General features: G+C 40.3%; 1 protein-coding gene across 1 annotated transcript in view; it reads right to left on the bottom strand.

Moving 5' to 3' along the window:
* The window catches only part of CNN3 (calponin 3), a 37,627-nt gene that overhangs the window by 6,961 nt on the left and 6,980 nt on the right, over positions 1-23,686 (bottom strand). Inside the window, exons 2-5 of the mRNA XM_061633736.1 lie at positions 7,706-7,827; positions 3,420-3,486; positions 1,415-1,552; positions 818-934 (exon numbers count right to left, since the gene is read on the bottom strand). Of these exons, the coding sequence (XP_061489720.1) occupies positions 818-934; positions 1,415-1,552; positions 3,420-3,486; positions 7,706-7,827 (444 nt within the window). The remainder of the gene's footprint in view (positions 1-817; positions 935-1,414; positions 1,553-3,419; positions 3,487-7,705; positions 7,828-23,686) is intronic.

The raw sequence follows: 23,686 nt of genomic DNA, 5'->3' as shown, positions 1-23,686 counted from the left end.
TTTTACAAATTACCTTGAGTGGTGCAGTAGAAATTGCCTCCATGGTTGTTCCTACACCACACCAGTAACATGTATATGTTCAGCTGTGTAGTTACAGTGCCACTCTACCTGACTACATGGACAGAAGATTTACACATTACTGAGTGGTATGGAATAACAGAGGCAGTGCTAATCATGCTTTTCATGTTAACATGTAAACCCAGTCTATGATGGATCAAAAAGAGCAATTTTACTATGGTCCATCTTCTTTCTCATGCGTGTATATTATGAAATTTCTTATTTTGGGCCAGTTGCCATGGATCTAATCCCCACCCTCACCCCCAGAACTACTCTCTCATTGCACCCTTTGCCTGGATAAATGGTCCTTTGTTGCATGGTCTAAATGTAGTCGTGTGTTTGGAAACATTCCACCCAAGGCACGATACATCAGGAACAGGAGCAGCTTGGTGGGGTGGAACCACAGTAACAGCTTCCTGGCAGGAGCATCACTTCTGCTTACCAGGAGAGGCAAAGTGGCAGTGAGGTTGGGGCTTCACAGGCACACGGGAGGGAATATCTGATTGACTCCACCAATGCACCACTGCCTTGTCTCTCCCAGTAAAGAGCAGCAATCTCTCTGCTAAGAGGGTACTGCTGCAGCTCCAAGTCACTTCCGCAATTTCCTAAGCAGCATAAACAGTTGTCCATTACATCTTAAAAAGTTTCCGATTTACGGCAGAATCCTGTGAATGTCTATTCAGAAGGAAGCCCCATTAAGTTACTCCCAGATATGTATATGCAGGATTGCAGCCTTAGTGAACTTTAACTGTCTGCTTACCTGCAAGCCAATCACACTTTGTCCAGCCTTGAGTTTTCCTGCATCAAAACTTCTTGCTTGTTTTTCTGCATATCTGACACCAATATCAATTGTAGTATGGAAGCCTTTGGTTTTTGCCTGGAAAGATAAAATGACTCAGTGTTTCTAGTATATACTTTTACACTAGAACATCATGACAAAAATATATCCAATTCTTCTATATTATTTGCTTATCCTTGATTTAACAACTCTGTACCAAGTCTGTGTTTGTTTTTAAACAAGTGAATGGGTCCTTGATTGTACAGTTACGAGAGCTAGCTATGTGGCAACAGAAGTGAACAATGTGTGACATCCCACAACTCTTACACAGGGCAAGCTTGGTCTTTGGTGTTACCAAGTTCAATCCAATATAGCTGCCAGACGAGTAAAGACTCAGTCATGGGATTTCATTGCTTACCCATTACATACATCACACAGTTGAAGTGGGGATGTTTTTGGATAATAATTGTTGCAAGAATATTTATATAAAATTGGTAATTACAATTAAGCTATTGAACAGCCATGGACCCACATAGGTCGCAGCAATGCATTAGCCTGCACATGTCAGTATGTACTTACCAGACCTGCTAGTGCCACCAGTGATGTTTGGACCTGGGTCATGTTTCCATTCTCAAAGAGATCATTTGCTTCAAAAATATCATGTGGTTTCATGCCATATTGTTGTATAGCCTTTATAAAATTTCCAATGTTCTCCAGCTAAAATTAAAGGAATGTATGGAGGCTTAGGGCTTGTTCTTCTCTCTCTTTAACACAGATCATTACATGGAAAAATATATCATAACCTTGGATGACTGACTTTTATAGAGAAAAGCCACTTTGTGAGGGATTTATTTTGAGCAAAGAAATGGGGGGGGGGTTAAGCCTTGCCTTGCTTTGCTCACCAGTTCTCCACTCCAAACTGCCCCCTTTCAGTTCTACTTTTATAAATGGCTGTCAGGATTCTCTTACACATGTTCACACTTTTAAAATCATCATCCTCACCTGTTCCTCCCTGTTTCTCCAAGGAGACTCAAGGTGGCTTAACAAAGAGCAATAAAAACAATAAAGCAAACATAATCCCTCTAAAAACTCCAGTACACAGTCAAATTAGTAAATTAATAATATCCAACCTGTTTTAATAAAATCCAGCAGCAGAAAAGTAACATAGAACTGAGCTGGCATATAATACAAAATGAACCAAAGGGTTTGTGAAGAACCAGGTCTTCACCAACTGCTGGAAGCATTATAGTGACACAACAAAAAAATGCCACAACAAAAAAGGCCCTACCCCTATTTGACAGACACTGTTGTTGCTTCCTGAGGCTGAAGGATTTGTAGCAGAGCCCCAGATGATGATGTACAAGGAGAAACATACAGAAGGAGGTGGTTCCTAAGATACCCAGGTCCCAAACCCTTACATACATAATGTAGAGTTAGGCCCATAGGTTCAAGATGGTTTTAAGCACTTGAAGAAAATGCTTTACACAAAACCAATAAATAGGGCACAAAAGAATCCAGAATGATAGTGGTTTGATGGTTAGCAAACATTGTCTGAACTCTGCAGTTTGTTTTTGTTCAGATTTGCCAAACTGGCTCAATGCAAATACCGTTCTAGTTGTCTTACTTTATTAGTTCTTTATTTTTAGGTTAAATTTATATCCCACCCTTCCTCCCTAAAGGGTCCCAGGGCAGCAATATGCCAGCAATTGTTTAAATCCAGTTTTTAAAGTGGGAGACAAAGTTTCCTAAGAAGGCATAAGCTCTTCCTTGACCAAACCTATCTCAGTGTCTATCTGAAACTTCACTGTGTGCTGCCTATTTACACTTCCCCGATTTGCATAATATGGATACTTACATCTTATTTGTTAATTTGTCTGACACTGATAGAATCCAATGGGGCAAACATCTTACTTAAGGAAAAGAGAATTGGTTTTGTTTGTTCTTGTAGTTCTATGGGGTCCCTTATTTGGAAAGTGAGTAGAGTACCAGATTCCTTAGAAAATGAGAAATTTAGGTGTATGCAACTGTAACAAGGGGGACAGAATAGAAGGGCATCTGCCGAGATATAGTGATTTTTCTGAGCCTGAGAAAGTCCTAATCAAAACCACCACTTTTCTAATATCTATAAGAAATTATTGCTTTCTTGATATTCTGCTCACATAATATAAATCTCCAGGTGTGGTACTTTCAATGGCATTCTATTAGTAAAAAAAAAAAGAAGCTTTAATAGCAGAATAGTTATAGATAAATAAATTAGGATGATATAGGCCTTTGGGAATAGAAATCTGCTTATATTATATTTCTGGAACAAAAAAAAAGCAATATTTAATTTGTCATTTGGGTTATTTAATTGAAAATTTTGCAATAAAAATATTTTTAAAAAGAAGCAGCAGCTCTCCACTGTTTAATCATTAATTTTTCAAGGTGAACTATTTCTCTGTGCTCAAAAATAAACCCTTAAAGGCTAATGTGTAGAAGGCCTCCTTGTGATAATCACTGTCACTAAGTTTTCATTCATTCTTTTCTCTCTCCTTTGAAGACAGACACAACAAACTTTGAACACAGTATTTAAATTGTTGTTTACCTGATGCCAGTTTAGTTTGGATTGATTGATTTTCTTTACTGATCCTGGCTGAAGTTTATTGATAAGCCTGTTAAAAGAATGAAATAAAGTAAAGGCCTTTCTTTTTGCATAGCCATCACCAATTTTAATCTTCATATTACAGCACTACTAATACCCATATCAAACCAAACTTACTTTTATTTGTACATATAGCTTATTTCCAAGACAGTTTGTATGATAGGCAAAATGGTAAATCCACTAGATGGTACCACTTTAGGATGCACCTGGGCCACAAAGCTGAATGCTATCCTTGGTAGGGAGAGGGGGAAGAAACATCTCCCTGCATGCTTAAAATGAGCATTTTTCATTTTTTCCCCCAACGTGCTATTTTTCTTCCATGTATTTCATGGGAGAGCATGAAATCATACAATCATCTGCACTGTAAAGTGGGATATCATGGAGAAGTTTTATCATGCAAGTCTTCTGACTATATAAATGCCATTTGGACTCCAGAACTAGATCTTACAGTTGGTCACAGGAAAATGCTCTGAGCCTAGTTCTTGGTCATACTTCTATGTTTAAACTACTTCCACAATAATAATAACAACAACAACAACAACTATTATTATTATTATTATTATTATTATTAAGGGGTTTAAGAGGGTTGAGCTGAGGGAATAAAACCACTGTTGTTGCTTCTATGGATGTTAGGGAGTGAGGATAAAGATAAATGAAATGCAAATAGAAAAAGAAAAAGACAGTGATGATATCCTAAATGCAATCCCATACCAACCACAACAAGATTCCTATGAGTAAGGAAGAAAACTGAGCATCCCAGTCAGGATTCCTAACCAAAAACCAAAACTAAAAAAATCCTGGTAGCCAGTCAGCCAAGGTCACAGAAATCCCTATACAGCACAACCTGCCCCAGGGGCTGCAGTTAGTGCAGAATGCTGTGGCACGACTGCTCCCTATCAACATATAATAACTCTGCTCTGAAATCTGTACTGGTTGCTGATTTGGTACCAGGCCAAGATCAAGATCTTCTTTCCATGTTATGGATGCCACATAGTTCTTGTTCTGCTCTTATAAGAAATCAGTCCTTTAGTGTGGCAGCACCTATGCTTTGGAACTCGTTGCCTATTGACATTAGGCAGATGCCTTCATTGTACTCTTTTCAGCACCTGCTAAAAACATTTTTGTTTAGGCAAGTCTACCCAGGCATGTAGAAGCCATTATGTTTTTATATATTTTTAACTCATTGTTGGGTTTATTATTTTGAATGTTTTTAAATACCAGTCTTTAACTGTTTTTGCCAATAATTTTATTGTTTTAATTCCTTCTGTAAACTGTTTTGAGATTTTTAAGAACAAAGGAATCACACCACAGAATCATGAGGACTGTAGCTTGTTAACACACTATAACTGTGAGGGGAAACTACACTTCCCAAGTTTCTTTAGGGAAGTTGTGTGCTTTAAATGCGAGTTGGATGTGCTTTAAATGTATTGTGCGGATCTACTTAATAAACCTTGCGTGCATGTAAATAGTTTTATTTAATTTATTAAAATGGAAATGAACTACAAAATGTATTGGGTGACCATGGGCTACTCACCATCTCTCTGCCTAATCTACCCCTCAGGATGCAAACATCAGAGGGGAACCATCACCACCCAAGGAAGAAAGGCACACTTAAAATGTAGAGGAAAGAATGATGTATAACCATAGTGCGAAATCAGATACTTATCAGGACATAGTATAATAAGCATGACTGTCAAAGATGTTTATTATTTACACAACCTGTAAAGATATTTATAGTGTGATCCTATGTCTGTATACTCAGAAGCCAGTCCCAATGTATTCAATGGGGCTTACTCAAACAGGAAAGCATGCATATAACTGCAACCTCAAGCAATTTCACTCACCTAACCCAAAATTCAGAATCATGCCACTTTAAGCTGTTTAGCAACTGTTTATCCTTGTTTTTATGGTTTTTGGATTTAAAAGTGATTTATTTCTTGTTGTGAGCTGCCTTGGTTTCCAGTCAGCAACCCTACCTCACAGGGTTGTTGGAAAGACTCCATATAACACAGTCTGCATCTGTGTTGGAACTGCTTTTTAATATATGTTTAAACCTTTTTTTAAAAGAAACCCAATGTTTTTAACCTTTTAAAAAAAAGTTTTGAAAGCTTTTTTAAAAAATGTTTTTAAATATGTTTTGTTTTAATGTATTTTAAAGTCTGTTTTTATGATGTTTAAAATGTTTTTAGTGCTTTTGTTTGCCACCCTAGGTTCCTGCTGGGAGGAACGGTGGGATATAAATCAAATTATAAATAAATAAACCAGCCTTTCCCAACCAGTGTGCCTCCAGATGTTGGACCACAACTCCCATCAGCCTCAGCCAGCATTGCCAATGGCTGAGGCTGATGGGAGTTGTTGTCCAACAACATCTGGAGGCACATCTGTTGGGAAAGGATGAAATAAACACACACAGAGAGAGAGAGAGAGAGATGTAAAAATACATACTCCCCATATAATAGTTTATTGTCAAAACCAGTTGGTCATTGCAGAACATTTAACAAAAATTAAATCAGTATTACTTTCCTACGTAATAAAAACTGTGATACCTAAGTAAGGCCTGCCTAATTGCTTTAAAAAATAGGATGGGAGGGGGAGAAAAAGATTTACAACAAACACAATTATTTGCTATGTTCACTCAAGAGTCCCATTAATTTACAGCACAATCCTAACCATGTCTACTAAAAAAATAAGTTCAATTGAATTCAATGGGGTTTACTCCAGGTATGTAGGATTAGCATTGCAGCTTTACTCCCAGAAAAGCGAGTATAGGATTAAAGCTTCATATTGGGAAGGCTTTGAAAACACAGCCCTCTTCAACAGCCCAGGAATATTTAAACTTGTTTGACTCCAGCACGCAAGAGAAAAAAAGACTGAGAAGCAGGAAAAAACAATTGTTTTCTGCCCTTGTAATGCAGTCTACCTACTGCCTTGTCATTCACAGCCCTGACTTCAGTTATTTGCTACAAACCTAAAAGGGCGGGTTTAGAGCACCCAGCTATGAGCTCGTTTAACAGAGGTTGTGAGGGGTCTGACGTTTTGGTGTATATCTCTTGAACCAGAGCACCTAGAAACTTACTTTTTTAAAAAATGAAAGCTTAGGGTCCTGAGATTAAGGTAATTGACCTGGACACCCAGAGAGGACCTCAGAAATCCAGATTCTCTGGGCAGAAACTGGAGACCTGGCAACCCTAGCCATGGAGAGCTATGAAACAGAAGCCGAAAGACCCCTTGGATATGTACAGCCAGTTAATGGCTATTTGCTTTCCAGCCACCATAGCTAAAATGGCTGGGATGCGAATAACCATCTGATTTTAGGGCCAAACCAGATGCGATGGGAGAGCTACAGTTGTGATGCTCCTATCACATGTAATAAAATCTATCTGAGTGCATCCTGAAAAGAAAGGTTGGGATTAGCAAACCCATTCACCCTTCCTGCCTAATATCACTACAATCTATTGTTTTAAGCAGTTTTCTCTTTGACCAGCTAAGCAATTGGCTTACTTCTGGAGTTCAAGCTGGATTGGTGGCAAGTTCCATGAAGCAGCAGAGTGCAACGAGGTAACATGAGGGATGACAAGGGGTTTTCTCCTATGTTCTCCTTTTTGTGTGAAGAGCACACTTACCCCATCTTTATATGTGAATGGTCGAGACATGTACATCACATCTAAATTAGACCCTTACAAATAGGGAGAAACAGGATTACACAGAAGCTTGGCCCCCTTTGCTCACATCTAGCATCTTTATTATTGGGCAACTCTTACTCATTTTAATTGCATTTTGGTAGGAAAAGATCCTGGTGGATTATTCATTCCCTTCTCAGAGTTGCTGAGAAGCTAGCGGGGCCATCACTGCTTTTTCTCTGCTTGACTTGTTTTTAAGAGGAATAAAAAGGCAGAGAGAAAGTGTGGCCAGAATGATAGTGTTCCTTTATCTCTAAGAGTTGCATAGAATATATTTTGGAAGGTGCAACTTTTTTACTCCTGCATGGGCAGCTACATCTGCCAACATTGCCTGTCCTATACACCTATTAAAATACAGAAGCCCTGTCCTGTTTTGCATATTGTAATTCTAAAGAGAGAATAAAAAATATCTGGTCAAATAATAACAATGAAAAAAAATCAAAGTGGATCCTAGGATTAAATGTGGATCCTGGCTCTGAAAAGGTTGACTACCGGGTCTACAAACTAAAGAGATCTGCCTGACATAATAGAAAACATGATGTTCCTTACTCGCACAGTATGATGCCATCCTTTAAACCCAATTGAAAGTTTGCCCCAATGCTCATGCCAGTAACTTCTTCAATCCAGTTGCGGAGATCTTCTTCTATCTGTGGATCGTATTTCAAAGCAATCTGCAATACACAATAATGAAGTCGATTCAACACTTTGTCTTATTTTAATAAAGCTAACTTCACATTTGATTAGGCAAGGTTATTTGATAAGAGCATCCGAAAATGGATCCAGTGTTATCCCAGACATCAGTGTCACTAATTTGCATAAAATATTAAATATTTCAGAAGCTGTATCTAAACCTTTATGATAATTTTTGGCTGTTCAAATAAGCCAAATATTTATTCAGAAAGATGTGATACCTAACAAAGGATTTCCATTCATAGGGATACTATTCTTATAGAAGTAGCCACTGCAATTCTGCATGACCCTCATTATGTCACACTGCCCATATTAGTAAACCACTTCCCAAGGCACCACTTGCATCACAGCTGGTTCATAACATATGAATTGACATCACATCACTATGGCAACAGTAAAGTATAAAAATATAAGCACCTCAATGCTGCATTTTAAAACTACATTTCCATTATATTACTCCCTACCATTAATTTAACATTTGACGAAGTTCATCTGGCTCATAGTTATGTACGTATGGCGTTTGAAACTGTACAAACCAAATTTCTGAGATCAATACTTGGTATTCCGAGTTGTGTGCCTAATGCAATGATACAATTAGAGCTAGGGCTAATTTCAATAAGAGGCCTGCATATAGATGTGCAAGATTAATTTTTGGCTAAAAATGATGTTTTTACCTGTGGGACTGGCTTCACTCATATTAACTGACGCCTTTTAGTCAAAATGGAAAAAGACATTCAATATGAAATTACTAAGGATTTTCTCCTACTGCCATATTAATGCTAGGTTACACCAAAGTGAAAATTGGTATTTTCCAATGAATTCGGGATATTGAACTTCAAAACCATTTAAGCTTAGCAGCATCTCACCCCAATTTTAAAGACAACATGCGTTTACACTAGCCAAGTTTAATGTCTTACCATCAGCACTTTGGGAAGATAGATTTTTTAAAAAACCTCATAGTGAGCAGGTATGCCCTTGTAGAGTTACCAGGTCTCTGGTTTTCAGCCGGACTCTCCGGGTTCGGGGGTGTTTTCTGACTCCCCGGCCAGACCACACACCCTGTCCCTGGATCTCCGGTTTTTGGCGTGGTGTGGCATGGCCACCCAGAAGGGCTGGCCACAGGGCAGGAGATCCCAAGCCCCCTGCCATTTCCCTGCTCTACTTAGCTTTCTCTTTGCTGTTTTTTGCAGCACGCACAGGTTTGCCATCAATCACGATGGCAGCTGAGAATTCCCTAAGGGGCTGAAGCCTCTGCCGCCATCTTTGTTGATGGCATGCATGTGTGCTACACTCGTGGGGAGAAGGGAGGGGAAAGGGCCAGAGGGTGCATTGAAGGAGATTAAAAGGAGCTATAAAAGGTAACAACAACAGCTGGGAATAGAAAGGGTTTTAGAGGGGAAATGTGAGTTTAATGTGCAGTTTAAGAACGTACCTATAGCCCACTGATATTTTTATCAAACTCTGAAAAGCAGGGAAATTGGGCAGCTATAGTGAATGCACCAGGGGAGCAGGAGACCTGACCTCCTCTCTGAGATATTGTACTGCCCTACAAATTGGTCAAAATGCAAACGCAATTTGGGGTGGTCTTTCACAGTCTAATCCACTTGCTGTGTAGCTTGGAAGAATTTGGTAACATGTGCCTCTGAGCATTTGGTGAGTGGTGGTAACACCTGCCATCTCCAAAGATTGAGAATTACATTTTTGTATGTTTGTTGGTGTTCTTCTTACTTTGCTTCTTTTCTGTGTTACCACTGTTTCTACAGATAATCTAACCTAGAAAATTATATTTCTCTCATTATTCATCTTTGAAATCAGTGTCAAATCTTATTTTTTATTAATTTAAAAGCCTTTTTATTGGTCAATGTCATATGATGGTGAAGACAGCCTTTTTTGTTTCAAATTGGAGGTTATGTTCTATTTCTATTTTGGGTGCATTAACAGTGGAATCTGAAACTGCACTTTGATGTAAAATCAGACTGATTACAATATGTTGCTACTTAAGCAGTGACTCTAGCTGTTGGAAAAAACAAACTTGGCCTGCCCAAGATGCATGTTTTCAGCCTGCTATGCTCCACATATTCACAGAAACAGAAGCAAAAGAAAACGATTTACTATAGGCAGAGCTTGGAAAAGTTACTTTTTTGAACTACAACTCCCATCAGGCCAATCCAGTGGCCATGCTGGCTGGGGCTGATGGGAGTTGTAGTTTGAAAAAGTAACTTTTCCAAGCTCTGACTATAGGAAACGTCACTAAACTTGCAAAGTAAATCAAACATATTTAAAGTGACTATCTGAACTATATCAACTGTTTTAATATTGTTGCTTCCTCCCTGCTAAAACAAGATCAGCACATCACATGTCTTGTTTCTGTTATTTGGGCTGACTGCAGGTGTGCTTACTCTATATGTAATCCAGCTTTTGGTTCTGCTGAGAGCAGCTTGCAAATGCAGAACCCAAAGTCTGCTTGAGTATTATAAAGAGCTGTTCCACAGCCAGCTCTCTCAACATGCACAGACACTGAGGAAAGTAGTCACAGACACTGAGGAAAGTAGTCCTGTATAATCACTGAATCCCAGATGCAGTTATTATTAGTTGTTATATGTCTTCAAGTCAATTACGACTTACGGTGACCCTATGAATCAGTGACCTCCAATAGCATCTGTTATAAACCAACCTGTTCAGATCTTGTAAATTCAGATCTGTCGCTTCCTCTATGAAATCAATCCATCTCTTGTTTGGTCTTTCTCTTTTTCTACTCCCTTCTGTTTATCCCAGCATTATTGTATTTTCTAGTGAATCATGTCTTCTCATTATGTGTCCAAAGTACGATAACCACAGTTTCATCATTTTAACTTCTAGTGATAGTTCTGGTTTAATTTGTTCTAACACCCAATTATTGGTCTTTTTTGCAGTCCATGGTATGTGCAAAGCTCTCCTCTAACACCACATTTCAAATGAGCTGATTTTTCTCTTATCTGCTTTTTTCACTGTCCAACTTTCACATCCATACATAGAGATCAGGAATACCATGGTCTGAATGATCCTGACTTTAGTGTTCAGTGATACATCTTTGCATGCAGTAATGCCCATCAAAGATGCAGTAATATCCACAATCAGCCCAAAATGCAATCAGAAGGAATACTCATATTGCTGTTAAATTTAAACTCAATTTTAATTGTTTTAAAATATAATCTCTGTTTTTGTGTATTGTGCTTTTATATAAACCACTTTGGTTTATGAATAGTGGTATATAAATATTTTTAACTAAATAAATATATCCATATAATATACAAATATCTGAATCTGTTGCTTCCGTTTTTGATTTGAGGCCCTTTTAAATAATTTAGAGATATAGTTAAAAGAGCATGTCATCTCAAGAGGCATTCAGAAAAAGGCATTCAGCAGTTGAACTGGAAAGCACAAAGGATAATTAATGTTTCTATCCAGATCATTATTACCAAGGAATGTCATCAATTTTGTCATTTCTGCAAAGTTATCATTTTCAATCTTCATTTTGCAACCTTCCTGTACATTTGAAACCAGATATTTTTATATGCTCTAATAACCCTTGACCAGCCACATGGCTTGCGAACAAGATCTCCAAAAATGTGTACTTTGGACTTTTATACACATAGACACACACAATGCTAGATTTGTCTATAAAGTGTTGTTGTTGTTTGCTTGTTTTCTTTTCTTCACAACTTCACTAAACAAAGCATCTCTCAGGAAGAACTGCAGTGCTTATCTGTAAAGGCAAACAACTTGCATGTACTGAAGCTCCAGCAATTTCATTATCTCAGATTCTGATATTCCATCATGTCCAGATATGGTAACTGCTACTGCATCATAAGTTGTGTTGTTCACAACACAGGGCATAAAGCTATTGTAGACCAAGAGGACCACAATTTGTATGAATCCCAAATAACACATAATTACTATTATCTGAAAGATTACAGCATATGACATTCTTCTTAATATAATAAACATTCTCAGTCTATGAAGCTGTCCTAAATAAATAATATTTTCTTTGAGATAGTCCACTCTCATTTTCATAGTTTCTAACCTTCACAGCTGCTGCTGTGATTGAAAAGCCAGCTTCAGACTTTTTCCAAGTTTACAGTGAAGGCATAAAGGAGGTGTGAGATCAAGTCACATTCCATGCCATCGTTGCCACATCCTGCCCATACCCACCAATGACCTTTGTGCTTAGAACCAAAGGTCTGAAAAGGGGCAACTATGTACATAAAGCTGTACAATCTGGATTCCTGCATAATCAGAGTTCCTTATCACATAGAGCACCAACACATATATAGCTGTTATGTGCAGGTTCTCATTTTCAGACCTTCCTTTTTAAGGTTTAAATTCAGGGGTGAGGGCAGTAGAGTGATCAACATCGCAGATGAAGCCAGCAGGCACAGTCCCACTCACCCATTTTCCATGTATACTCAAAGATGGTCTAAATGGGAGTAAAAGTGTGGGCAATTTTACTTTAATCTCAAAAACCTAGTGGACTTCCAGTGATTGGGGGCAAGAATTCAATAACCTGAACAGCTTATAACCTTTTTCCACAACTAGCAAAACCAGAATAAATTAAGGAAAAAATTGGAACAAATGGCATGGTGAATTGCACAACATAAGAAAAAGTACAAAATTTGTTTAATTTGCACAACTCAGATATTAAGAACATAAGAAGAGCCTGCTGGATCAGGCCAGTGGCCCATCTAGTCCAGCATCCTGTTCTCACAGTGGCCAACCAGGTGCCTGGGGGAAGCCCGCAAGCAGGACCCGAGTGCAAGAACACTCTCACCTCCTGAGGCTTCTGGCAACTGATTTTCAGAAGCATGCTGCCTCTGACTAGGGTGGCGGAGCACAGCCATCATGGCTAGTAGCCATTGATAGCCCTGTCCTCCATGAATTTGTCTAATCTTCTTTTAAAGCCATCCAAGCTGGTGGCCATTACTGCATCTTGTGGGAGCAAATTCCATAGTTTAACTATGCGCTGAGTAAACAAGTACTTCCTTGTGTCTGTCCTGAATCTTCCAACATTCAGCTTCTTTGAATGTCCATGAGTTCTAGTATTATGAGAGAGGGAGAAGAACTTTTCTCTATCCACTTTCTAAATGCCGTGCATAATTTTATACACTTCTATCATGTCTCCTCTGACCAGCCTTTTCTCTAAACTAAAAAGCCCCAAATGCTGCAACCTTCCTCGTAAGGGAGTCGCTCTTCATTTGGAATTTGGACTGTCTAGAAGATGCAGGGTTTTTAATTTTTTTTTAATGGTTCAGGCTACACACAGCCCTGTTTATAGGATTGGGCTTAAATGCTTCTCTTGCAGTGCTGCAACACAATTCCAGCTGGTATAATAATAATATATAATAATGTAGGGCCCTCCGGCTGTTGTTGGACTTTATCTCATAAAAACAAGAATGTAAGAAGAGCCTGCTAGATCAGGCCAGTGGCCCATATAGACCAGCATCCTGTTCTCATAGCGGCCAACTAGATGCCCATGGAAAGCAGGACCTTAGTGCAAGAGTACTCTCCCATCCTCCGGTTTCCAGCAGCTGGTAATCTCCCATCAGCACCAGCCAGCATGGCCAAAGATCAGGAATGAAAAAAGCTGTAATCCAACAATGTCTGACGGGCTACAGGTTAACCACATCTGATGTATAGCAACTGCTTTGAACATTCCTGCACCAGTCTTTGCTCCTAACCCTAACTTGTGCGGCACTGATGGAGAAACAGTTTTGACAGCTTCAGCATGTGCTATGTCAATTTAGATTCCTTGGAACTGTGAACATTATCAAATACTGTACCTCTTGTCTTTCACAGAAAGCAGAGCTGGATGATTCTGTTCCACTTGCCAAGGATAGGGTGTCACATAGTTGCCTTGTAGTGGTTCAAATATTTACTTGGCGTTCATTCCTCCCCAAACTGGAAGCAAAGTCTTGCTTCTGTTGTTTCACTGATCTTCAAAGGCACTCAGAAGCAGCTTTCTGATTACCTTAGAAGCCCAATACATTTTGAGGGATATTTAAGCTGCTTCTTTCTGCAGCCTGAGAAGAGTCTCTGCAGTCATGCTAAGCTTTGACAGCACTCAAAAAAACAAAAAGCCTTGCTGCTTTCTGAGTAAATCTAAAACCAGATAACTGGCCTTCTCTGGTGCTGCATTATCCAGATCAAAATATGTGGTCACCACTGGCAAGAGCCTTTGGGAAGTCCTGCTACTCTGTCACAAAGTTCTATTTGTATCACAACAGCTAAAGCAGCTTTACAGTAATAGAGAATACTATATATGGCACTTTCCCTAAGACTAGACACTCTCAAAAAATTCTTAAAGGCAAAACTCACAGCTATGTTCAGTCTTCCTCAGCAAGGCTGTTTTTTCTATATGTTTAACAACTTAACTGGGACAGAAGTTAGGCTTACAGGCCTGTGATCTCCAAGATCTGTTTTTGAAAAAACTATTCTTATAGTTTTGATACCTCTGGTGACTGGTAGCAGAATGCAGAATTTGCCTCAGCACTGCCGCTTGAGCTTTTTAACATCAGAGATGCCAAATCCTGATTACTTGCCAAGGATACACTTTGTACTTATAAACATCTATTCTACCACTAAACATTTGCCCAGGTATATAAGCTTACAAATTATGGAACTGAAACCACAAAGCAGGCCTTCAAGTTGCAGGGCTGGAACTGGCATTGGAACTAATCATATGTGGAAAAGCGAGATTTAATAAAGAAAAAAATTAAGTGCCTGAGACTGCAACCCTAAGGTAGTGGTGGTGAACAGAAGGCAGATGAACCATTCAAGGCCCTGTGGGGCTCTCACCAGCAGGGCAGAAATGCTCTTGCACTCCTTAATTTTGCAGCTTTTCTTACAACAGTTTATTTCCCTCCTATTTGGAACAATGTTTTCCCGTTGGAAAATAACATTTTGTTTTAATTTCAACACAGTTTTGGTGTATGTTGAGTAGCTTGGAGATTCTTCAGATCTAAGCCATTTCTCAGACCTCCCTGGCATGCCACACATATGCTCCCTTTTTGGTTCTGCCAGTGTTGGAGCTCTGGCATCAGTCAGGCCAGAGCCTCATAGATTTCCATAGCAGCAGGGAGGGGGATCAGATATATCCTACGGCCTATGGGATAGCCTTCCAGGGGCCATAGAATTGCGGCCTAAGTGCAGAATTAGTGTCCTCCCCTGAATTTTATACATATGCAGGTAAATCTGTTGTTATAGTAGACTCCTGTCAGCTCTTAATTACATTAGTTAATAGAACAATCAGGGAGGTGCTAATGGTAGTATTTGAAACAATAAATAAAACATTTATAATTACATTTTGCCATTTTAAGAAATTTAAATTTAATTTTTTAAGGAGTTGCTTCAAAAATAAAACTAGAAGGTAGGAAGGGGTCCAAGAACTTCAAATAACAGCTGTGATGAGCCAAGGCAGTGACCTGAATCAGTCTTATTGACTAGCAAATAGGGGGCTAGAACCCCTGCCCTGTACATCTGAGTGTCTGGGGTGGGGTGGCCAAACAAATCATGATTAGGCGAGGCTGTTCTGTTTGGACATAATAACAAACCACAGTTAAAATTAGTCAAACAACCATGAATTCACATTGTGGTCTGTTACCAGAAAACAAACCATGGTTAGTTGTTTGGTTTGGATTTGGATATTCAAACAAATCACACTTGGGCTAAACAAACTATGGCTTAGCATTATGCATGAACCAGACCAGAAGCAGCTCACCAGATGGGGTAAAGCTAGAACGCTAGCTCTCCAGCAGTGCGCCTTACCAGGAGGGGCAAGGTGGCAGGAAGGTTGGTACAGTACTAATCACAGGCAGAGATAATCCGGTGCTCTTCCTGGTGGGTTTGCACCACATCAACCTCTTCGACTCTCCCTCTCTGCTCACCCCCTGTAAACAACAGTGACATACCTGCCAGGAATAGGGTTGCCAGGTATCTGGTTTTCACCTGGAGACTCCAGATTTTGGGGGTCCTTTCCAGGTCTCCAGGTGAATCACCTTAATCTCCGGACTCTCAGCTTTTATTAAAAAAAAGTTTCTAAGTGGTCTGGTTCATGAGATATACACTAAAATGTCAGCCACCCCCCCACACACAACTTCTGTTAAATGAGGACATAACTGTCTGCTAGGGTTGCCAGGCTCAGGGCCTGAGAATTATTCTGTATCTTTAAGAGAAGAGAAAATTCAGCCGAGTGCAGGTTTTCGTGCAACACTGTCAGGGCTGGCTCCAGGAATGCCGGGGCCCTTGGGCATCAGCCTGCCCCGGGCCCCTCTGCTCCCCTTCAGCGATCCGTGGCATGAGACGCGCCATGGATCACAAGACAAGAGCTTCCGAGCCACCCGCTGCTGCCACTGCCGCCCACTAACATCCCCCCCGCTTCACCTACCTTTCTCTGCTGTTCTTTGCGGCTGCGCGCACTGCACACGCAGGGTTGACATCAATCAAGATGGCGGCCAAGGTTTCCGTAAGGGACTGAAGCCTCTGCCGCCATCTTGGTTGATGGCACACAGCGCGCGCATTGCTGCCATCAACCAAGATGGCGGCAGAGGCTTCAGTCCCTTACGGAAACCTTGGCTGCCATTTTGATCGATGGCAACCCTGTGCACGCAGTGCGCGCAGCCGCAAAGAACAGCAGAGGAAGGTAGGTGAAGAGGGGGGTATGGTGGCAGGTGGCGGCGGCAGGTGGCTCAGAAGCTCTTGTCTTGCTATCTGTGGCGCAGCTCGTGCCATGGATCGCGGAAGGGGAGTGGAGGGCCCCTCAGGGGCCCCTCGGGGCTCCTGTAGCTGCGGGCCCCTCGGGCCAGTGCCCAACCTGGCCGCCCTTTGGAACCGGCCCTGAACACTGTAATGGGAAAAATCACATTGGCAACCAAGAGGTCTTCTGTATCTTTAAAAGTTGTGCAGGGGGAAGGGAGAATTTCACCTTGTGGTTTTTCCCATTACAATGTTGCAAGAAAACCTGCACTTGGCTGAATTTCCTCTTCTCTTAAAGATACAGAATCATTCTCTCACCCTGACCCTGGCAATCCTACTGCCTGCTCTAACTCCACCCTTTCAGGTTTGTAGCCAATAAGTGAAGTCAGGGTTGTGATTGACAAGGGATTTGTTGACCTCCAGGCAATAGCTAGATGGTTGACCCCATTACAAAGTTTATCTGAAAATCTCATAAACTGAGTAAGTATATAGCTTGCAGCAGTAGCAAAAGTCTTTTTTCTCTTTTGTGCAGGAGCCAAACAAGTTTAAATTTTCCTGGGCTGTTGAAGAGAGCCTATTTTGAAAACCTTTCCAATATGAAGCTTTATCCAATACTTGCTTTTCTGGGAGTAAAGCTGCAATGCTAATCCCGCATACCTGGAGTAAACCCCATTGAATTCAATAGGACTTACTATTGAGTAGGTTAGGATTGTGCTGTAAATTAATGGAAATTATGAGTGAACATAGCACAAGGTTGTATTTGTGTTGTAAATCTTTCTCTCCCCCTCCAATTTTTTAAAGCAATTAGGCAGGCCTTACTTAGGTATCACTGCTTTTATTATGTAGGAAACTAATACTGATTTTTTTAAAAAAAATCTGAAATGACCAACTGGTTTTGACAATAAACTGTTATATAGGGAGTATGTATTTTTACATCTCCAGTGTGTGTGTGTGTATAGAGTCTTTCCAATAACCCTGTGAGGTAGGGCTGCTGACTGGAAACCAAGGCAGCTCACAAGAAATACATCCCTTTAAAATCCAGTAACTATAAAAACAAGTATAAACAGTTGCAAAACAGCTTAAAATTGCATGGTTCTCAATTTTGGGTTGGTTCAGTAAAGATCCTTATCACTTGAGGTTGCAGTTCTGTGCAGGCTTCCCTGTTTGAGTAAGCCCCATTGAATACATTGAGACTTGCTTCTGAGTAAACAAACATAGGATTGCACTATAAATATATTTACAGGTTGTGTAAATAATAAACATATTTGACAGTCATGCTTATATAAATATTTCTTCATACTATGTGCCCATTTTCCTTGGGATGGTCATGGTTCCCCTCTGTTGTTTTCATCCTGAAGGTCACCCAGTAAATTTTATAGCTCATTTTTAAAAATTAATTAAAACGATTTACATGTAGGCAAAGTTTATTAAGCAATGCATTTAAAAGGTCATCCAACTTGCACTTAAAGTGCATGACTTCCCCTAAAGAATCCTGAGAAATGTAATTTCCTACTCACAGTTATAGTTCCCACCACTCTTAAGAAACTACAGTTCCCATGATTCTGCCCTAGGTATGATGTGCATTCATTAGTGAATTGAAAATAACAATTTTACAAGATACATTCTTAAACAGAGGAAGGGCTGTAGCTCAGTGGTAGGCAGGGTTACCAGATCAGAAGCATTCCAAACCCTGAGATTTCAGGGGCGGGCCCTAGTGATGTCATTAAAGCATGATACATTAAGCATCAATCACAGTTGCTTGGAGCATATAATTAAAATAAAAACATTTCTCTGACTGGAAATTAAGATACAAATCTTAGCTAAAAGATGGAGCCTGGGTAGGGAACATTTAATCTAGCCTACTTGCTTTAGGCAAGAAGGGTTTAAGTGCCCTCAGGCCAGGCCAGTCACCAGAAGGCCATTGTAGGAAGAAAGGAGCCTAGTGTTGTGGAGATGTTAGATGGAGCACTCAGGAGTAAAGATGGATACCCTGAAGGCTGCAATTCTAAACACACTTACTAAGGGACTAACCCCATAGAACTCAACAGGACTTACTTCTGAGTAGATATGCTTTGGATTGTGCTGTTGGTAAACCTTGACTAGGGATCCTCAGAAAAGACATCCATATCCAAGCAGGGTTTGCAACCCCCTGCCTGGAATCCCCTGCCCCTACCTTTTAACATGGCTGCTCCAAACTTCTTTACAGATTTGACCCTTCACTTCAGAAAGGTGTCTGAGAAATGAGTAAGAGTAAGAAGATTCTCTACCCTTTCTGTCTCCCCTGTGGCGTGCTATAAACTCACTTTTGACAGCCAACCCAATTCCAGTGAGTAATAATTGACAGAGAGAAAACACACATGGTTTGGTCTACCTTCACAGGCAGCAGCTTGGGAACAACAATTGCAGCCACACTTCCAAATATGTCAATTCTCTTTTACCACTATTGGGCAAGAAACAAACTGTCATGCAAGCAGCAAGATGCATCATAAGTGGGTTTAAGGGGGTTGAGCTGAGTTCATGGAAACACTGCTGTTACTTCTATGGATGTAAGGGAATGAGGTTAAAGATACATGAAATGCAAATAGAAAAGAAAAACAAGACAATGATATTTCCTAAATGCAATACCATACCAAACACAACAATATGCCTATGAGTAAGGCACAACTCAGCATCCCACAACCAGTCAGGATTCATAATCAGAAACCAAAACTAAAAAAATCCTGGCAACCAGTCAGGTATTATTTATAATATCTCAGGCCTACACAACATGTGGCCTACTGAACCAAATGCAGCCCAGTGGCCCTGTTAACCATGTCTCTGTTCTTGTATTTCCAAATAGGCAGCAAAACCAGAAGGTTTATTGATTCACTAATGGGCTGCCATACTCTTAGCAGAAAACAGTAATGATTTGAAACAAATGCTGTTAAAAGTTAGAGGAAAGCACAAAAGCAGGACTACAGTTGACCATCAAGAAGACTAAGTAATGACAGCAGAAGATTTATGTGTGGTGTAGTGGTTAAGGTGTTGGACTATGGGTTCGAATCCCCACATAGCCATGAAGCTCACTGGGTGACCTTGGGCCAGTCACTGCCTCTCAGCCTCATGAAAACCCTACTCATAGGGTCGCCATAAGTTGGAAACGACTTGAAGGCAGTACATATTTTTAAAGTTGATAATGAGAACATTGAACTTCTTAAGGATTATCAATACCTTGGAGCAGTCATTAACCAAAATGGAGACAATAGTCAAGAAATCAGAAGAAGGCTGGGACTGGGGAAGGCAGCTATGAGAGAACTAGAAAAGGTCCTCAAATGCAAAGATGTATCACTGAACACTAAAGTCAGGATCATTCAGACCATGGTATTCCCAATCTCTATGTATGGATGTGAAAGTTGGACAGTGAAAAAAGCAGATAAGAGAAAAATCAACTCATTTGAAATGTAGTGTTGGGAGGAGAGCTTTGCACATACCATAGACTGCGAAAAAGACAAATAATTGGGTGTTAGAACAAATTAAACCAGAACTATCACTAGAAACTAAAATGATGAAACTGTAGTTATCATACTTTGGACACATAATGAGAAGACATGATTCACTAGAAAATACTATCATACTAGGAAAAACAGAAGGGAGTAGAAAAAGAGGAAGGCCAAACAAGAGATGGATTGATTCCATAAAGGAAGCCACAGACCTGAACTTACAAGGTCTGAACAGGGTGGTTCACGACAGATGCTATTGGAGGTCGCTGATTCATAGGGTCGCCATAAGTCATAATCGACTTGAAGGCACATAACAACCAACCAAATGGGCTGCCATAGATGGCTGACGGAATGCGTTCCTTTTAGCTGTTCAGGTCTGCATTATCTTGTTACCTCAGTTTCCTTCTGCTAGGAAACATTTTAAAAATAAATAATAATAAATTTATTTTTGTTATCCACTTCTCATCCGGAATACGGGTCCCAAGGTGGATTACAGAGATTTTAAAATACAAAGCACACATAAAACCATACAGAAATTGAAAAATACAAAAACATACTAAGAATCATAAACAAACAAATCCATAAAATCCTTTAAAACATCAGTACAAATAGGTATAAATTTAACCAAATGCTTCAATAAAAGGATGGATTCTAAAAATGGCCATCTAAAAATGGGAAGAGAGGGGCTGATCTTCTCTCACAGGGGAAGGCATTCCATAGTCTTGGGGCCATGACAAAGAAGGCTCTGTTGTGAGTATTCGCCAATCAGGCTTCAGATATAGTAGGCACTCACAACAGGCTCTCTTCCTGGCTCTCATGCAAGGAGCATGAATAATGAGGAGAAGGCAGGCAGATAGATACCTAGGTCCCAAACTGTTTAGGGCTCTAAAGGTCAAAACCAGCACCTTGAATTGTACTCAGAAGCAAACTGGGAGTCAATGTAGCTCGTTTAGCGTATATATGTCCTCTGAATATTGAACCATTAGTTATTATTATTTATTAAAATATTGATATTCCACTTTCCCATTCAAGAACCTGTAAGACAGCTTCATTAAAATCCAATAAAACTTAGAACAAAATAAAATATCAGCAGGATCAGCAGAACATCAAGCCATTAGTGGCAATAAATAAAGAACAAAAAACCCACAAAGAACAAAAGCAATCCCAGATTCCATCTGAGGAGCACCATCTTTACCAGAGATCTGAAACCCACCAGGGAAGAAGCAGTGTGAACCTCCTTAGGAGAGCTCCACAATAAGGCACATAGAGCCTCTGTGGAAAATTGTAGTGTGGGGAGGATCACAGGGAAAGTCTTCACATATCCGCAACACAGAATGTTTAGGTCTTTTAAGATCAACACCATTTTATGTGTGGTCTGGAAACGAATTGGCAACCATTGCAGCTGTCACTGAGTAAATGTTATAATAATATGTGCTCCATGCAATCTGCTCTAGTTAATAACCTGGTGGCTGCATTCTGTACCAACTGAAATCTTCAGGGACTGTTCAAAGGCAGCCCTAGATAGAAAAAAAATACAATAGTCAACCCTGAATGGTTCACTGCAGCTTGACTTTTTTCATGAGGAATGAGCCCAGCTGGCACACTAGCATAAGCTGGTAAAATGCATTCTTAGCTCTATATAGGTGTCACCTGAGTATCAGGAAGCAGCTCAGAATCTAAGAATATACCGAAACTGCAAGCCTGAACTTCAGGAGGGAATGAAACTCCATCCACCACTTCATCAATACCTATTTCCAGAGAACTTGGACTCCTCATCCACAAAACATGCATTTTGCCTGAATTAAGTTTCAGTTTGTTTATCCAATAGCTGCTGGTGGGTTGGGGAAAGCCAGAGTGGCATTGCACAACTGGTTTCTGGATGCCAAGAATCACTGCTGCTTACTGAGAGAGGGGTGAGGTGCAGGGAGCTCAGTGTGGTGTAGCCACAGAGCAAATCTTGCCACTGTGCCCACATTGAGCTCCCCATGCCTCACCCCCTCTCCCTCTTGGTAAGCGGCAGCAATGCTAGGCGTCCAGGTGCATAACGCCACCTTGCCTTCACTGTCCCATCAACTGCTACTGCCCTTACCCAACCCTCCGCTAAACTTCTGCTGCATCCATAGAATTCAACAGAAAAGGACAGAGCTGGGTATCATCAGCATACTGATGGCATCATACTTCAAATGTTTGGACAATATCCCCCCTGCCACTGCAAGCTTCCTGTAGATGTCAAATAGCATTAAAGACCCCTGCATTATTCTAGCAAGCGAAGGCCATGAGGTGGAGCAATAGCTTCCCAGCACCACCTTGTGGATGTATTGAAGTATCTACTATGTGCAAAGATCTCCATTTTTTGCACACCATTATAAAGATGAAATGGGCTACCTGTCTTTAAATCTATTCCAACTCTACATAGCTGCATGCCAGAGGAGAGAGCTTCTGACCATCTAAGCCAGAGGCTGATTCAGCCTGATCCTGCAACACCTAGAAGTGAGTGCTGGCCTCACATTCCTTTGCAGTCCTTTAAAGGGGCTCTTTCTGCTACAACCACCTCCTACAACAGAGGCATCTTGACTTTCTTTCCCTTAGTAATAGGTATTATGACTAGTGCCAATAGTTCCTGTATGGCAATGGACTTGGATGAGTCAGGCATGCACTGCACACATAAGCAGCTGTGTTTTGTCTTTGAGAGGTGGGGGTTTGACTCTTGGGAGGAGGGATCCTCAGATTTTTTGTACGTCTGTAAACCTTGGAGCTCAGCTGAGCCTGTTGATGCCTCCCTCTTGTGCATGGGTGATGTAATTTTGGCTACATAAGAATTGGCACAAAGCCTGAAGATCGGAAATAGAGGAAATTATGATGTTAAACAGAAGTAAAAGCAGATGACCCAGAAGAGTTTAGGAGTAGGAAGAGTGGAAAAGGCAGAGCAAACTATCAGGATTATTTCCTTTTCCCCCTCATCTAAATGCACTAATAACACCATTGTGTCAAGAAAATACAGAACTTAAGCGACAATGTTTGAAAGCGCGTTAGACATAATAGTCATTGTCCAGAAAGTTCCTTATTCGTAATGGGTCATTATACTTGGGGCCACAGCAAAACACTTTTGACCAGGTTGTGACACTGACATAAGAAAGAGCCAGCCAGTGACCAAAGGTTGCTAAATACCATGCTATGTATCAGATAGATCTCAGACTTTGAGGCCTAAGCACACCAAAGGTCTCACATGTGCCTAAAGGGACCCTTATTTTATTTTTAACACATACTTTTAAAAAATTCCCTTAATTTCAAGTACAGTTTGCCATGTGGTATGGTGGGTTTGTAAACAAAATACCTCCAACCCTTGCTGGGCTAACGTATATTGCAGTTCTTCAAATTGTATGATGTAGAAGGAACAGTTTTCCTGGGTAGTAAACAAGCTAGTCAGTACCAGTCCATGCAAACCAGACATCTGGTAATCTTAATTTGTGCTGTGCTATGCTACAAATTGTTAAAGTAAGGCTCCCAGTATTATTTAACAAAACATTTCCAAATCCTATTGAAATTAATGGCTTTATTTAGGCATGCTCAGCTCTGCACAGGATTGTGCTGTAAACTGGGCCTTTCAAAATATTTTTAAAGTTTGAGTCAGGCA

Source organism: Rhineura floridana, chromosome 6 (genome assembly GCF_030035675.1).
Source record: "Rhineura floridana isolate rRhiFlo1 chromosome 6, rRhiFlo1.hap2, whole genome shotgun sequence".
NCBI lineage: Eukaryota > Metazoa > Chordata > Lepidosauria > Squamata > Rhineuridae > Rhineura > Rhineura floridana.
Note: the sequence above shows the minus strand (reverse complement) of the source record. Positions and strands in the feature narration are given on the sequence as shown.